Raw genomic sequence first — 17,840 nt, forward strand, 5'->3', positions numbered from 1 at the left:
AAGGAGATCCAACCAGTCAATCTTAAAGGAAATCAGTTATGAATATTCATTGGAAGGACTGATGCTGAAGCTGAAACTCCAGTACTTTGGCCACCTGATGCAATGAACTGACTCACTGGAAAAGACACTGATGCTGGGAAAGATTGAAGGCAGGAGGAGAAGGGGACAACAGAGGATGAGATGGTTGGATGGCACCACCGACGTGATGGACATGAGTTTGAGTGTGCTCCGGGAGTTGGTGATGAACAGGGAAGCCTGGCATACTGCAGTCCATGGGGCCACAAAGAGTGAGACACGACTGAGCAACTGAACTGACTGACTGTCATCCTTAAGAGCAGGAATGGTTACACATATGTGCTTGGATTCCAGTTTTAGAAATGCCACCTACTAGGGGTATAAGTTTGGGCAAGATGTTTAACCTCTCTACTCCCAAGTTTCCTGATCTGTGAAATGAAGGCGCCAGTAGTACCAGGTGGTTGTGAAGACAGAGAATTAAACTCACGTGGCTCACTTAGAACAGCCATTGTACTGGATAGGTACTGGTGTTTTTGTTGTTAGCCTCGACTCACCTTTCTTTCACCCCCTTCCATGGCTGGTCTATCAAAATCTTATGGTTTCTGCCTGAAAAAAAATATCTCCCATCAGCCCACTTCTCTCTATGCTCACGGTCCTAACCCCAACCACTGTGCTCTTTCATGACTATTGCAGTAATCATCTAACTAGACTTTTGCTTCCATTCTTGTTACCCAATAAGCTTGGAAGTGAGCTTTCTAAAGTTCAAAATTGATCACTTTACTCTCTTGCTTTTCAGTAAAACTTTTTCAAAATACAAAAAAGATAAAAAGATAAAAAAGATAGTGGTGCATAGTAAGTACTCATATACTCATTGCCTAGCAGTTGTGTCCGACTCTTTTGTGACTCCATGGACTGTAGCCTGCCAGGCTTTTCTGACCATGGGATTCTACAGGCAAAAACACTGGAGTGGGTTGTCATGCCCTCCTCCAGGGGATCTTCCTGACCCAGGGATTGAACCCAGGTCTCTCCCACATTGCAGGTGGATTCTTTACTACCTGAACCACCGGGGAAGCCCAACAACACTGGAGTGGGTAGCCTATTTTTCTTCCAGGGGATCTTCCTAACCCAGGAATCAAACCGGGGTCTCCTGCATTGCAGGTGGATTCTTTACCAGCTGAGCTACAGGGAAGCCCAAGTTCCTTTCTAAATGTTTCAACATGCATCTCCAAGAAATAAGGATATTTTCCCACACCACCAAGTTGCCATTATGACCTAACAAAATTTACAATAATTTCTGAATAGCATTTCATACTCAGTTCATATTCAAATGTCTCAAACTGTTTCCAAAAATGCCCTTTTTTCCACTATTTTGTTAAAAATAGCAGTCAAAGACCACCACTGCATTTGGTTATATTTCTTAATTCTTTTTAAATTAGCATAAAGAGTGCTTTCCTCACAACCCCGCCCCCCCCATTTTTGACAGTTTCTTGTGGAAGAGATTGGGTCAGGTTTTCTAACTCCTCACCTTCTGGATTTGTCTGTTTCCTCATGATATGTTTCCCTATATTTTCCCTGTATGTATACTGTGTATCCCTTGTATTTCCTGAAAAATAGGAGTTAAGTCTTGATTGGATCAGGTAAAAATGTATTAAAACAAAAAATTCACAAATGATGCTCTTTGATTCCAACTGCATTATTTCAGGAAGTGCGTAGTGTCTGGCTGTCTCACTATTAGTGATGCTAAAATTGATCACTGATTTAAGGTAGAGACAGCCAGATCTCTGTGGTAAAGATACATTTTCCTCTTGTTACCAGTATGGATGCAATCCATTGAAAGATATTTTGGCACTGTGAGAATATCTAGTTCCCCATCAACTTTTCACTTAATGGTTTTCCCATTCATTGATGATCCTTGACTAAAATGGTGATTTTCTATCATTCTTTTAACTGATTTTATTTCCTTTAGCTGATGTTATTTCATAAAGAAGAATTCAGAATTCTGACTGGAAAGGTAGTTTCTTCTCTTTAACTATTCATTTGTAGAGTAATGAGTTGGTATAATAGTTACTGTCAAGAGTGGCAAATAAGTTTCTAAACATATTTGTTATCACTTTTCTTGTTTGAGCATTACTATGGAAGTATGGATTTTTATATATTCAATGTGTATCAGTCAATCCCAGTAATATAAAAATTGTCCTGAAGTAAGTACGTGAAAGGCTTTTTAAACTGGCTCTTGTTTCCTTTTGAAACATCCCATTAATCACTTAAAACTCCTTTCCTTGCTTTGTATTATTCCAACATGTGTTAATCTTTTTTAATCCTTGCCTTAGACATGGAAGCAGCCATTCCTCCAGAGACTTGGTAGCTTTTAGTAAAAACTGATTTTAGGGACCACAATCTGGGCCCTAGAGGTCATAATGACTACTGGGTGATTGATGTTGCTTCTAGGTCCTTTCAGTGCATAGACTTGGGATATAAAGAACACTCACACATACACATACACCTCACACACACTAATGTTTTCAATTAAAATTTAGCTATGATTTTTACTGAACTCTTAATTTTATACCTGTATCTCTTTATTATACTAAAAAATTTGGTTTCCAAAGCACTAACAAAATCATTTATATGTTTGATCCTATAATATGCACACAATAATTTGCAAATAATATAAATATTACTCTCCTAATAAGACAGTGAATATACCAAAGACTTTGGATAGTTTATTTTGTCCTTATAACCCCTAGGGTTATGCCATCAAAATACTGTGTTGTAAAGTCATTTGAAATAATTCTTTTGTTTGTTTAGTCATTTTTTACCAATCTGATATATAATTTGGTTTGTTTGTTTTCAGTATTAGGATTTGCTTTTTATTTTTATATACTTTTATTTTTTGAATATGTAAAATATTTGCATTGTTTAAAGATCAAACTCACATAATAAAATATACTCAGGAAAGTCTTCTCTACACCGTCCACAATTGCTCCTGCCATCTTTCTCACTTCACTCCATTTATTTCCTTTTTAAAAACTTTGTTAATTGTGAAACATAAAAAACAGAAAAATGCATAAAGCAAAAATGAACAGCTCAATAAATCATCATGAAATGAACACCCATGTAATCCAGGTCAAGAAATTGAACGTTTCCAGCACCCTAGAAGTCTTATTGTGTTCACCAGACATTTCCTGTGATGTGCTCAAGAAAAAATGATTCTGTGGTTAAACCAGCCATCTTCTTGTTGTTAGAATGAGAGTCTTTATCTTTTGAGTTTCCTGCAACCCAGACAGAAGTGGAACTCTTTCCTTTTGAAGGATAGTTTTGCTAGTTATAGAATTCTAGGATTACTGTTATTTTGTTTCAACACACTTAAGATATCATTTCTCTGTCTTCTGGCTTTTATCACTGCTGTCTTAGAGTCAATTATCAGACTAAATGTTGCTCTGTTGAAAGTAATCTTCTTCTCCACCAAATTCGCAGCTGCTTTAAAATTTTTTTTCCTTTGTCTTTGCTTCCTGCAGTTTCATCATATTTTTTGCTTTAGTTTTAGTTTTCAATAGTTTGCTTGAGATTTGTTAGTAATCTAGAATCAGTGGGTTGATATCTTTCAGCAATTCTGGAACTTTTTCAGCCATAATCTTTTAAAATATTGCTTATGTAATATTCTCTCTCTTCTCTTTCTGGGATTTCAAGTAAATGAATAATGGACCTCTTCACTGAATCCTCTTTGTTTCTTACCCTTTCTTTCTGCATTTTCCACCCTTTGCCTCTTTGTATTTTTTGGAGGGAAGGACCAAATTTCTTGTGATCTATCTTCTGGTACACCAGTTCTGTTTCAGCTGTCTCTAATCTGTTATTATATCTATTCAATTAACTTAAAATATTGGTTCTCATATTTTTAAGTTTTAGAATTTTTATTTGATTCTCTTTGTTTTCAAAGTACCAATTTTGAGTTTTATTGATTTCTGTTTATTATGTTCCTGTTTTCAATTATTTTTGATTTCTGCTCTAATTTTTATTATTTGTTTTCTCCTGCTTGCTTTAAACTTAAATTGCTTTTCTTTCTCTAGTTTCCTAAAGTGTGAACTTAATTTATTGATTTTAGATCATTCTTATTTTCTACTGTATGCATGCAATGCTATAAATTTCCTTCTAAGTACTGCTTTCACTTCATGCCACAAATTGTGATAAATTACATTTTCATTTTTGTTTATTTCAAAATATTTTAAAATTTTTCTTCAGATTTCTTCTTTGGCCCATGGATTGTCTAGAAATGTGTTTTCCAGATATTTGGGGATTTTCTAGCTATCTTCCTGTTACTGATTTCTAGTTTAACTTCATTGTGGTCTAAGAATGTATCTTATGATTTCTAGTCTTTTAAATTTGTTAAGGTGTGTTTTATAGTGGTCTGTCTTGATGAACAGTCCACATGAGCTTGAGAAGAATGTGTATTCTGCTGCTGTTGGATGGTATATTCTAAATGTTAGAGTGAAAGTGGTAGTCACTCAGCCATGTCCAACTCTTTGAAACCCCATGGACTTGGAATTTCCCAGGCAAGAATACTGGAGTGGATTGCCATTTCCTTTGGCAAAATGTTAATTAGATCAAATCAAATAATTGTTCTGTTCAGGTCATCTATATCCGTATTGGTCTTCTGCTTGCTTGATCTATCAATTTCTGACAGAGGAGTGTTGAGGTCTTCAATTATGAAAGTTAATTTTTCTATTTATCCTCTCAGCTCTATCAGCTTTTGCCTCATGTATTTTGTTTGATTCTTTAAAAAAAATCTTCCATATTACTTTCTGTGATTTCTAGATCCTTGTCAAAAATTACAATTTGACATTTATACGCTTAAACATGGTAAGGCGCAGTTGCTTTGCTTTGGAATCACTGGATTGCAGTGGGTCTGTTTCTGTTATCTATTGTGCTGGGCCATGCTAAGTCACTTCATTTGTGTCCAACTCATTGCGACCCCATGGACTGCAGCCCGCCAGATTCCTCTGTCCTTGAGATTTTCCAGGTAAGAACACTGGAGTGGGTTGTCATGTCCTCTTCCAGGTAATCTTCCCAACCCAGGGATTGAACCTGTATCTCCTGCATTGCAGGTGGATTCTTCAGCACTGAGCCATCAGGGAAGCCCTATCTATCATGCAGAGTATGGTATTTGAAAAATTATTTGTAGAAATAGTTTAAAGTCTTCAGTTCAGTTCAGTTCAGTTGCTCAGTCGTGTCCGACTCTTTGCGACCCCATGAATTGCAGCACGCCAGGCTTCCCTGTCCATCACCAGCTCCTGGAGTTTATCCAAACTCAGGTCCATTGAGTCGATGATGCCATCCAACCATCTCATCCTCTGTCATCCCCTTCTCCTCCTGCCTTCAATCTTCCAATATCAGGGTCTTTTCAAATGAGTCAGCTCTTTGTATCAGGTGACCAAAATATTGGAGTTTCAGCTTCAACATCAGTCCTTCCAATGAACACCCAGGACTGATTTCCTTTAGGATAGATTGGTTGGATCTCCTTGAAGTTCAAGGGTCTCTTAAGAGTCTTCTCCAACACCACAGTTTAAAAGCATCAATTCTTCAGTGCTCAGCTTTCTTTATAGTCCAACTCTCACATCCATACATGACTACCGGAAAAACCATAGCCTTGACTAGATAAAGCCTTTGTTGGCAAAGTAATGTCTCTGCTTTTTAATATGCTGTCTAAGTTGGTCATAACTTTCCTTCCAAGGAGTAAGCATCTTTTAATTTCATTGCTGCAATCACCATCTGCAGTGATTTTGGAGCCCCAAAAATAAAGTCAGCCACTGTTTCCACTGTTTCCCCATCTATCTGCCATGAAGTGATGGGACCGGATGCCATGATCTTAGTTTTCTGAATGTTGAGCTTTAAGCCAACTTTTTCACTCTCCTCTTTCACTTTCATCAAGAATCTCTTTAGTTCTTCTTCACTTTTTGCCATAAGAGTGGTGTCATCAGCATATCTGAGGTTATTGGTATTTCTCCTGGCAATCTTGATTCCAGCTTGTGCTTCATCCAGCCCAGTGTTTCTCATGATGTACTCTGCATATAAGTTAAATAAGCACGGTGACAATATACAGCCTTTGCATACTCCTTTTCCTATTTGGAACCAGTCTGTTTTTCCATGTCTAGTTCTAACTGTTGCTTCCTGATCTGCATACAGGTTTCTTAAGAGGCAGGTCCGGTGGTCTGGTATTCCCATTTCTTTCAGAATTTTCCACAGTTTATTGTGATCCACACAGTCAAAGGCTTTGGCATAGTCAATAAAGCAGAAATAGACGTTTTTCTGGAACTCTCTTTTTGATGATCCGGCGAATGTTGGCAATTTGATCTCTGGTTCCTCTGCCTTTTCTAAAACCAGCTTGAACATCTGGAAGTTCATGGTTCATGTATTGCTGAAGCCTGGCTTGAAGAATTTTGAGCGTTACTTTACTAGCGTGTGAGATGAGTGCACTTGTGTGGTAGTGTGAGCATTCTTTGGCATTGCCTTTCTTTGGGATTGGAATGAAAACTGACCTTTTCCAGTCATGTGGCCACTGCTGAGTTTTCCAAATTTGCTGGAATATTGAGTGTAGCACTTTCACAGCATCATCTTTCAGGATTTGAAATAGCTCAACTGGAATTCCATCACCTCCACTAGCTTTGTTCATAGAAGTACTTCCTAAGGCCCACTTGACTTCATATCCCAGGATGTCTGGCTCTAGGTGAGTGATCACACCATCGTGATTATCTGGGTCATGAACATCTTTTTGTATAGTTCTGTGTATTCTTGCCACCTCTTCTTAATATCTTCTTCTGTTAGGTCCATACCATTTCTGTCCTTTATTGAGCCTATCTTTGCATGAAATGTTCCCTTGGTATCTCTAATTTTCTTGATGAGATCTCTAGTATTTCCTATTCTATTGTTTTCCTCTATTTCTTTGCACTGATCACTGAGGAAAGCTTTCTTATCTCTCCTTGCTGTTCTTTGGAACTCTGCACTCAAATGGGTATCTTTCCTTTTCTCCTTTGCTTTTCACTTCTCTTCTTTTCACAGCTATTTGTAAGGCCTCCTCAAACAGCCATTTTGCTTTTTTACATTTCTTTTCCATGGGGATGGTCTTGATCCCTGTCTCCTGTACAATGTCATGAACCTCCATCCATAGTTCTTCAGGCACTCTGTCTATCAGATCTAGTCCCTTAAATCTATTTGTCACTTCCACTGTTTAATCATAAGGAATTTGACTTAGGTCATACCTGAATGGTCTAGTGATTTCCCACACTTTCTTCAATTTAAGTCTGAATTTGGCAATAAGGAGTTCATGATCTGAGCCACAGTCAGCTCCCAGTCTTGTTTTTGCTGAATTTATAGATAGAGCTTCTCCATCTTTGGCTGCAAAGAATATAATCAACCTGATTTTGGTGTTGACCATCTGGTGATGTCCATGTATAGAGTCTTCTCTTGTGTTGTTGGAATAGGGTGTTTGCTATAACCAGTGCGTTCTCTTGGCAAAACTCTATTAGCCTTTGCCCTGCTTCATTCTGTACTCCAAGGCCGAATTTGCCTGTTACTTCAGGTATTTCTTGACTTCCTACTTTTGCATTCCAATCCCCTATAATGAAAAAGACATTTTTTGGGGTGTTAGTTCTAAAAGATCTTGTCTTAGGGGGGTTTAATTTACTTCTATAGGTGCCTAAAAGCACTAGTAATCTGGTATAGCCTTAACCTTAATGCATGCTGCAATCTGAGTAAGGGTAGATTGACTTCATTTTCTTCTTATTCCTAAAGTTTGCTTCTTGGTTCCAGATCAAAACAGAGAGCAGTTCACTCGAGTTCTTCCTTTCAGGGGCTTGGACACAGACACCTACTCATCTAGCTCCACAGGCTATCAAAATCAGCTTTTTGTCTGCTTCTTAGAATGCAGAATTTCCCCAGTCCAAAGCAACTGTGAACATTGGGTTTACCACCTCTGGATTCTGTTCCTTCCCTAGATCTTGACCCAAGTTTATCACTTTTCAGTCTTTTGCTAGTTTCTTAATGCTTTTAAGAAGATTTTGGATATTTTTCCAGTCAGCTTTTAAGGTATATCAAACACCATTTATTGCTCCATTTTGCATCCTCCTGGGTTACCTTTTAACTCTAGCCATCATTGCAGTCACCACCTACATACAGATGTAAGCTGATACCACCTGACCCACTGCCAGAAACAGTGCAGATCTTTTGTTTTTGGCCTGGGTCCTCTCTGCTACCACAGCTTTAGGTATCCATGGGAATCTGCTCAGACATTCTCATGCAAGAAAAACCTAAATGTATGAGGAGGTTAGTGTCTTATAGTGCAACGTTTGATCTAATGGAGGATGGGCCCATTGGATAAATACTCTCCTTTTCTGCATCTCAGATGACAGTTCTGAGGTGCACTGTACTTGATGCCTAAGAGAGTCCCCACATTTCACCCTTAGCATTCTCTCACTCTTCATCTCGAAATCTAATCCTGATCTACATGATCCCCAGCTAAGCCCTACTTCAGGCTTCGATTTGAGGAGGAACCAGATTAAGACAAATTGTTGTCAACAGGTCGGATAGTGTGAATTACCTAGTGAACCATTACCAGAAGAAGCAGAAATTGAGAAAAAAAAAATCTAGGAGATATTGCCAACATCTGTTGGATCATAAAAAAAGCAAGAGAATTCCAGAAAAATATCTACTTCTGCTTCACTGACTACGCTAGAGTCTTTGACTGTGTAGATCACAACAAACTGTGGAATATTCTTAAAGAGATAGGAATACCAGACTACGTTACCTGCCTCCTGATGAATCTGTATGCAGGTCAAGAAGCAACAGTTAGAACCAGACACGGAACAACAGACTGGTTCCAAATTGGGAAAAGAGTTGGTCAAGGTTGTACATTGTCACCTTGCTTATTTAACTTATATGCAGAGTACATCATGAGAAATGCCAGACTGGATGAAGCACAAGCTGGAATCAAGATTGTGGGAAAAATATCAATAACCGCAGATATGAAGATGACACCACCCTTATGGCAGAAAGTGAAGAGGATCTAAAGAGCCTCTTGACAAAAGTGAAAGAAGAGAGTGTAAAAGCTGGCTTAAAACTCAACATTCAAAAAACTAAGATCATGGCATCTAGTCCTATCACTTCATGGCAAATAGATGGGGATACAAGGAAAGAATGACAGACTTTATCTTCTTGATCTCCAAAATCACTGCAGATGGTGACTGCAGCCATGAAATTAAAAGACGCTTGCTCCTTGGAAGAAAAGCTGAGACCAGCCTAGACAGCATATTAAAAGCAGAGACATTATTTTGCCGACAAAGTCAAAGCTTTTCCATCTAGTCAAACGATAGCTTTTCCATCTAGTCAAAGCTATGGTTTTTCCAGTAGTCATGTATGGATGTGAGAGCTGGACTATAAAGAAAGCTGAGTGCCAAAGAATTGATGCTTTTGAGCTGAGGTGTTGGAGAAGACTCTTGAGAGTCCCTTGGACTGAAAGAAGATCAAACTAATCATTTCTAAAGGAGATGAGTCTTGAATATTCATTAGAAGGACTGATGCTGAAGCTCTACTACTTTGGCCACCTGATGTGAAGAACCGACTCATTGGAAAAGACCCTGATGCTGAGAAAGATTGAAGGCAGGAGGAAAAGGGATGGCAGAGGATGAGATGGTTGGGTGGCATCACTGACTCGATGGACATGAGTCTGAGCAAGCTCCAGAAATCTGTGAAGGACAGGGAAGCCTGGGGTGCTGCAGTCCATGGGGTCGCAAAGAGTTGGTCACAACTGAACAACTGAACTGAACTGAACAAAGGAGATATTGTAGTATACTTATATGTCAATGAACATAATCAGGCATACAGGGGAAAGGTAATGATGTAGGAGAGAATTGCTGTTTTGATGTCCTTGAGTAGGCTTTTAGCTTTAAGCTTTAAGAGAACATCCATTTTTCTTCCCTGAACAACCAACCAGATGTCCATTATTCACTGAGACAGAATATCTCTAACAAAAACAAAATCACTTGAATTAGTTTCCTATGGCTGCTGAAACAAAGTGCCACAAACTGGGGACTTAAATGATAGAAATTTATTGTCTCATAATTCTGGAGGCTAGAAGTCTAGAATCAACATGTTATGAGAGTTGGTTCCTTCTTGGGCCATAAGGATCTATTCAGGGCCCCTCTCTTTGGCTTTTGGTGGCCATCTTCTCCCTGTATCTCTTCATGTCATCTCCCCTCTATGCATGTTTGTCTCCAATTTCCTTTTTTGTAAGGAAGCTGGTCATACTGGACTAGGGTCCACCCTAATGATCTCATCTTAAATTACTTACACCTGTAACATTCTTATTTTCAAATAACATCATGTTCTGAGGTACAAGAGATTAGTACTTCAACATATGAGTTTTAGGGGGGACAGAATTCAACCCATAAGAGTTGCCAAGGCTTATGAATTTATCCTTCAAGCTATCTCTCTTATATGTCCTCTTTGATTCAAATTCAGGTCCTTGTGTGGCATGCCACACTATTTCAGCAGTCTTTCTGGCATGTTTCCACTCCTTTCCCAATCTCTAGTCCATCCTTACACAGAAATGTGAGATTGTTCTTCTTAAGCTCAGCTTTCACGGTGTCACTCCCTTGCTCAACAGACCTTCAGTGGCTTCCTATTTTCTATCAAATTATATCTTCCAAATCATATAACCTGCTCCTCTGCAATAAGAACTAAACTTACCTTCCTTTTAAAAATTACCCATCTTTTTCTCCCCATTTTCCTTCTTAGAAAGAAAAAGGGAATGAATAAGGGGGATATGTGGGTATGTGGCGGGAGTTGCCCAGTTTAATGAGAACTAGGTACAAATGAATGTGATTGGTCTTGTGTTGGGTTTAGAAACATTTCCTGAACACACCAAGTAGAGGCGAGAGGGAAAAAATAGCAGCATGACCATGACTCTGTGCCATCAAGAACTAGTCACTTAACTTCTCTGGGTTGCTTAATTGGATGAGATGTGTGGCCAAATCCCAGTTCTTAAGAGGAACAAAATCTTGTTATCTGCCCATGTGCTTACATCAGGGAATGTCAAATGAGTTTGAGAGTACCTTGAAAGTATAAAGCTTTGCAAATAGGACCTTCTGGTGTTTGACTGGGCTGAGTATGAACGATCAGATCACTCTCTCCCTTGTAAGATTTTTAAGCTACCATTACTTTGCAGACAAAGGTCCATCTAGTCAAAGCTATGGTTTTTCCAGTGGTCATGTATGGATGTGAGAGCTGGACCATAAAGAAGGCTGAGCACCAAAGAATTGATGCTTTTGAACTGTGGTGTTGGAGAAGACTCTTGAGAGTCCCTTGGACTGCAAGGAGATCCAACCAGTCAATCCTAAAGAAAATCAATCATGAATATTCCTTGGAGGGACTGATGCTGAGGCTGAAGCTCCAAAACTTTGACCACCTGATGTGAAGAGCCAACTCATTGGAAAAGACCCTGATGCTGGGAAAGATTGAAGATAGGAGGAGAAGGGACCGACAGAGGTTGAGACGGTTGGATGGTATCACCAACTCGATATACATGAGTTTGAGCAAGCTCTGGGAGTTGGTGATGGACAGGGAAGACTGGGGTGCTGCAGTCCATGGGGTCGAAAAGAGTCAGACATGACTGAGCAACTGAACAACAACAAGCTACCAGGAGCAAACTGTAAAGTGTCAGCAAAATATCATCTAATGTGTGTACACTTTGATTGTAGCACCTGTGTGTTGATTTTTGGGAGCATGAAGAGTGAGGCAGCCCTGGCAGGGGCTATAATACTGGAGGTAGAGACCCTCATAAAACAGCCGAGTCCAAGCCCATTCAGGTTGGTGATGCCATCCAAACATCCCAACCTCTGTCAGCCCCTTCTCCTCCTGCCTTCAATCTCTTTCAGCATCAGGGTCTTTTCCAATGACATGGAAGGATGAGCAACTGGATCCCACAGCATGGCTGGATATGCGTAAAGAAAGCTGCCATTCCAGCTGTGGTCCCACCCTTACTATCCCCACTTCAGGAATGGTCACTGGAAGGAAAACAAACTGAAGCGCTCTCCAGCAGCACTGGGGAGCTGTGCTCTCCTCACCCCAATCACTGTTCTGGTCCCACCTCTCTCACATCCAAACCTGACCCATCCTGCCTCAAGGAAAGTCACAGAGTGTTCACATCAAAGTCACTTTATTGACCCAGGTTTTGATCATCCTGGAACTGCCCCTCTGGAGGGCAATGGGGAGGGCATTGGAGCAAAGAGGCTTCACATGGGTTCTCAGTCGGCAACAAGGTTGTGGCCCACAGTTGGGGGTGACTCAAAGAAGCCCTGAAACCAGAAACAAAGGATCAGAATCAGTACATGGGGAGGTGGCCCCTCTCTCACCTACTCCTCCCCCAGATGCCTCTATAACAGCCTGATTTGAATCAGCGCGCAGTGACTCAGCCCATCGATTGAGGGCCTGTCACCTTTACTCCCACACAGATTTCATAAAGCTCTTGTCCCATGATTTTCCCTTGGGCTTGGGCTAGAGAAGAACAGCAGTGCCTTATTTGCTTTCACAAAAGCTCTCCAAACCGTTCTTCAAGGTGGATCTGTCACTCACCTCTGGGTATGTGGACCCAGCAATCAATCTAGGCTTTGGATGCCCAGCTGCCATCCTATGAGTGGGAAGCAGTTCCCTAGGAGAGCATGAGGGGCTAGAAACCCCCAGAGGTGCATACTGCCTCTGGAGAGCCAGCTCCACAGCCAGCACCCTCGTCTCCCCTAGACCAGGTTTATTGGCTCCTTACAGGCCTCTCTGTGTTCATTCTCACTCTCCTTATAATCCGTCTACGATATCACTAGAGTGGCCTTTTAATATCATACCACATTATGACATCCCCCTCCTCAGAATCTCCCAGTCTACTTGCCACTACACTTGGAATAAAATCCAAACTTTCACCAAGATCTATGAGCCACTATGTGGTCAACGCTGGACCTATTTCTCCAACCTAATCTTCTACCACTGACTTTCCCATCTGTTCCTCAGATGTGCCATAGTATCCTTGTCTCCAGACATTTTCACTGTGTTGTTCTCTTCCTGGGAGGCCCTTCCTTTATATCTTCTGTTGGCTACCACCTTCTTGTAAGTTAGGTCTTAGTCCAAAAAAACAAAAAGACTTTTGTCAATGTGGGGAAGTCTGATGTCTGGGGCAGACCCACCCCCTCTGCAGTGTCTGAGCAGAAGGAAGGACAGGAGCTGTGCAATGGAAAGGATTAAGAATCAGGAGACCTGGGTCCAATCTTGGGTCTGCTGAGAACATCCTATGCAGCCCTGAGTAAGTTGCTGGGCCAGCCTAGGCCCCAAAGTCTCAAAAGTAAAGATAGGTGGGAGGGCTAGACAGGTGTTTTCACCCTGGATTCTGAAGAGTTCAAGCCTCCTAAGGAGGTAACCCAGAGCCTTGCCCAGGTGACTTGCCCAGGGTACAAAGTAGAGCAAAGTCAGACATTGCTGAAGGCTTCTGGACTTTCTTTCCTGTTCATACAGAGAAGCTTTGCTATCACTTCCTTTATACAAGTGAGTGTGTAGAGAAAAGGAGGACCTTTTACTCAATATTGAAAACTGCAGTTTCCTATGTCTACTGTAAACTCAATGCCGATGCATGATTGTATAGATGATTGCATCCTTAGAGATGCCCAGAACCTGCATCATGCCCCCAATCTCTTACATGGATGCTCACAAGTAGTCTGAGAAAGGCAGGAAAGTGGGGGTACCCTTCAACTGGGAGAGATATTTTCTTCAGCTTCTCTTTTCACAGCCCAATACCCATTCTCTACTTCGCCTCCCTCATTTAAACATGTCCTTGGTGATTCCAACCTCCCCAGAAAAAGTGAGAGCCCCTCACCTTGACTGGGTTGGCCGCCTCACGTTTCAGAGCCTTTGAAACCACTTTGGAGGTAAAGCATTGATCCTTGTTCACCTTGACCACTGGGCTCTGTGAGGATGGAAGCCAGGAGTCAAGAAGGAGGCAGAAAAGGGTGTCAGAGCCCCAGAGAAAAAGAGATAGGACTCAAAGTCAGGGCTTTAGAAGTCTTAAGAAGACACATGAGTCTCACCTTGGGGAACAGGAGTCGAAGTTTCTCCTCTTGCTTGCCCCTAGAAGAGATGAAGATGACAAATGGGACCTAGGCTTGCTAGAACCCCTCTCTTCTGCCTTTGCAGGTGTCACTAATGGCTCATGGAGTTTTCTCCTGCAGATCCCAGACAGGACCTCTGAATCACTCACAGAGTACTCCTGGCAGCTCTTTCCTGCAGTTTGAACACCCATTCCCTCCCTGCTCATCTCTCCACTAGAGAGCATGGGCTGACCATAAGCTTCACACACCTCACCCCCATGGTTTTGGTGGGGAAGGCTGCTGGCCCACTCCTCACACATGGATCCTCAGGATGGAATTTGCTGGTGTGACCCATCTTCTGGGTCATCACATCCTGGGTCATGTCATCCTTCCAGAACAAACCTGCAGGGTGAAAGGATGTGGTGAATTAACACCTGGGATGCTCTGACTGGCACACTCCAGGGGTCAGAGTAAAGTAAACACTCCCTCTTTCCCTCAAGGTAAGACAAAGGATCACAATTTGTGGAGAGAATTAAATGAGATGGCACATAAAAGTTGCTTAGCACAGTGCCTGGCGTGTAATAAATATTCCATTCGGATTAGGACTGTACTCTTTTCGCTGACTCATTTGACACTATTGTGAGGATTGAATGAGATTAGGGATGTGAAGAGTGCTGTGAAAACTCTAAGGCAGTGCGTGATTCCCAAACTTCAGGGTACATCAGAATCTTCTGCAAGGCTTGTTAAAGCACAGATTGCTGTTCTTCCCTTCCAGAGTTCCTGATTCAGGAGGTATGGGGTGAAGGTCATGAATTAACTTTTTGAGCAAGTTTCCTGGTGATGCTGATGCTACTGGTCTGAGGATGCACTTTGAGAATGACTGCTCTAAGGCATTATACACACATTAGACATCAGTAGTGGTAGTAGTAATATGAATTCTGGCCAAATTTCCTATCTGACTCTTCCCTCATTCATGAAACTCTCCTCTAAGAAAGGGTCAGGGTCAACCATCTGTCTTCAAAGGACTCCCCACTCCCTTCCTTCCTCTTTTGTATTTGTCATACAATTTGTTATGCTTCCTACTCAGAGGCTGAAGTGTGTGTGTGTGTTTTCCTGGCTGAGAACTTAAGGATTCCTGGTTCTGGAAAAAATCTGCTAGTGCCTGGGGTTGGGGCTAGTCCCAAGGACTTAGATGCTGTCCTCTTCTAGGTGCTTCTTCTAGAAGCCTCTGTTGGGCCCTTCCAGGTCCATTCCCATTCTGGTTTCTCCCCATTCTCCATGAGGTGAACATGAAAGAAAGAGTCAAGTAGAGACATTAGGGGAAGAAAGTCTGTTCTCAGATCAAAAGCCCCTCACTATACCTCTGTATATGACAAACCCCCAGCCTTTCATATCTAGCTCTTACTCACCATATGGCATAATCTGCTGGAGTAAAACTTGCAAGTGCTTGAAGACCGGGGTGGTAAATCCTGGGAGGGGCCAGAGCTGCCCCACTCCCACTTGGCTCTGACCATCTGAGGGCAAAAACGTGGTGTGAGAAAGGAGCTTGACTAGAAGCCTTCCAAATTCCAGTTGAAGAAAAGCAGCTTCCTTCCATTATCACCCCTGTGATTCAGGTTCAATTGTCCCTGTCCTCCTCACCTGAGTCTCTCCTCCTCTCAAGTCCTCCTCCTTTTCATTTTTCCCTCCACCCATCACAATCTTCCCTGTTTGTTAACCTCTGCACTTCATTTACTTTTGGTACCAAATAAGAGTCAAGCTTACAGGCAAAGAGCAGTCCATGGAGGGTGAGGTAAACAGATACTCAGAAAGCCCCACACATAGAATGGATAATCAGGTGAACAGGTAGGGCATGGAAAGCAGGGGAATTGCATTCAGGGAAGGCTTTAAAGCCTGGAGGGGATTGAAGGGGACTGAAGGATGGCTCAGTGGTAAAGAATCACTCCATCCCTGGGTCAGGAAGACCCCCTGGAGGAGGAAATGGCAACCCACTCCAGTATTCTTGCCTGCACAATTCCATGGACAGAGGAGCCTGGTGGGCTATAATTCATGGGGTCGCAAAGAGTTGGACACGACTGAGTGTGTGAGCACGCATGAGCACACACGCACAAGGACTGGAGAGGAGTCCTGAAATCTTTAGAGGAAGAAAGTATTGGTATGCATAGGTTTTGAGTGTCTGGATCCTTTCCTGAAAGCTAAAATTTACCCAACTGGGCATAAAGGAAGGATAAGGAGCGAAGATAATCCCTAATGCTGTACACACTTTTCTCATTCCAAGTAGATGGGGTAGGGTTGGAGTCTTTTTTTTTGTTTGTTTGTTTGCTTGTTTCTTTGGGTTTTTTTTTGGGGGGGGGGGGAGTTGTTTGTTTGTTTCCGATGGTGGAATTACCCTGAGTCATTATGGAAAGGAAATTCTCCTCCCCATTTAAATGGATCCTATTATCATTTCCCTGGCTTTGGGAAGGAGGAAAACGTCATATTGAGAAGAAAAACAGCTTCTGGAAGGAGAGATCGTTCTCAGGGGCAGCGTTCCCAGAACTGGCAGGAAAAGTGGTGACCCGGACACCCTCAGTCAGACCTTCAGGGGCACCTGGCGCTGTCCGCGGTGCTGAGCGGTGGCCAAAGCCTTTGCATGGAGGAGGCTCTGTGCTGTAAAGAGAACTAGGCTTCCCTAAGAAGCTTGAGGGTCCTACCATCTTTCCACCCCCACGCCCCCTGGCCTCCTCCTACAGGTTTTCGCGAGTCCTCCTCACTGGCCTCTAAACTCATGAATCGGGCGAGAAGAGCTGGCGCCAGCCTAGGAGTTTGCGGCGTCCGCCCCAAGCTCCGGGCGCTGGAATCCTCGAGTCTGCGCAGTCGGTCTCTGGCTGCTCAAATGTGAGTCACCGATGGTCTACCCGAATGGCGCAGTGAAGGGGGAGGGAGAAGATGGATTTTTCTGCCTCATCCTCTTTTACTCCAGCTTAGTCCTCCCATTCTTACCGGAAACTGGATCGCAAACACCAGGCTCCAGGGGCTTACAAAGAAGCCTTGGTTCATCCCTCGGCACAGTCTTCTCCCTGGGCCCAGATACCCGCGGCCCCTGCTCCTACTGTCCAGAGATCCTGGCCCCTGACTATCCCTGAGCCATAGGCATCTCTTCCCCCGCTCCTCGGCAAGTCATGTTTCTCCTGTGGCCGCACATGCCGGTTTTACTTTCCTGTGCCCCTGTGTTTTTCCGTCCTTCTTCCTAATCCCCAGTCTTCCCCTGAGTCGGCTTCTCTTAGGGTCAGATCCCATACACCGAGCCCCATCCCAAGCCTGCGTGTCCTTCCGCGCACTTTTCTTTTCTTACTCCTCAATACATTGTTTTCCTCCGAAGTTCCTAACCTTGAGATCCCCAGACCCACTTCACTCAGAACCGCTCTCTGGCCCTGCCCGCACCCCGCCCACCCCCGTAGGTTTCCTCCTGACCGTGACCACTAACGTCGCTGCAGCCCCCCAGGCGGCTGTTCAGCAGAAGGAAGCAGACGAGCAGCCAGAGCCCCCGGAAGCCCCCAGGCCACAGCGGGCGCTGCATCCTCCCGGGCTTGGTGCGCTGGTTCCCCACCGAAGTCGAAGAGATGGCAGACAGCTGCCGGAGGGACTGCGCAGGGCTGTTGATTCCCACCCGCTGGCTAGCCAGACTGAATCTGCACAACCCTCCCTTGGCAGCTGGGCCAATCGCTGGCG

The 17,840-nt window shown here is 42.8% G+C and overlaps 1 protein-coding gene across 1 annotated transcript; it reads right to left on the bottom strand.

The window, feature by feature from the left end:
- Positions 1–12,203: 12,203 nt before the first annotated feature.
- On the bottom strand, positions 12,204–17,698 carry RESP18 (regulated endocrine specific protein 18). Its single transcript, XM_081584252.1, has 6 exons — positions 17,583–17,698; positions 15,539–15,643; positions 14,399–14,531; positions 14,130–14,169; positions 13,919–14,008; positions 12,204–12,359 (listed from the first exon to the last, which is right to left on the bottom strand). The coding sequence occupies exons 1-6, from the start codon at positions 17,686–17,688 to the stop codon at positions 12,309–12,311; spliced, it is 525 nt and encodes a 174-aa protein (XP_081440378.1). The 5' UTR covers positions 17,689–17,698; the 3' UTR covers positions 12,204–12,308.
- Between the last annotated feature and the right edge of the window lie 142 nt (positions 17,699–17,840).

The sequence above is a fragment of the Giraffa tippelskirchi genome, chromosome 3, assembly GCF_054371585.1.
Source record: "Giraffa tippelskirchi isolate mGirTip1 chromosome 3, T2T-mGirTip1v1.2.pri, whole genome shotgun sequence".
Taxonomy (NCBI): domain Eukaryota; kingdom Metazoa; phylum Chordata; class Mammalia; order Artiodactyla; family Giraffidae; genus Giraffa; species Giraffa tippelskirchi.

Excerpts from the sequence above, each read along its gene's own strand:
- RESP18 (XM_081584252.1), bottom strand. The coding sequence starts at position 17,688 with ATGCAGCGCCCGCTGTGGCCTGGGGGCTTCCGGGGGCTCTGGCTGCTC. Across the intron at positions 15,644-17,582 it reads CAGCGACGTTAGTGGTCACG|ATGGTCAGAGCCAAGTGGGA; the intron begins GTCAGGAGGAAA and ends TTTTGCCCTCAG. Across the intron at positions 14,009-14,129 it reads TTCGACTCCTGTTCCCCAAG|AGCCCAGTGGTCAAGGTGAA; the intron begins GTGAGACTCATG and ends CCATCCTCACAG.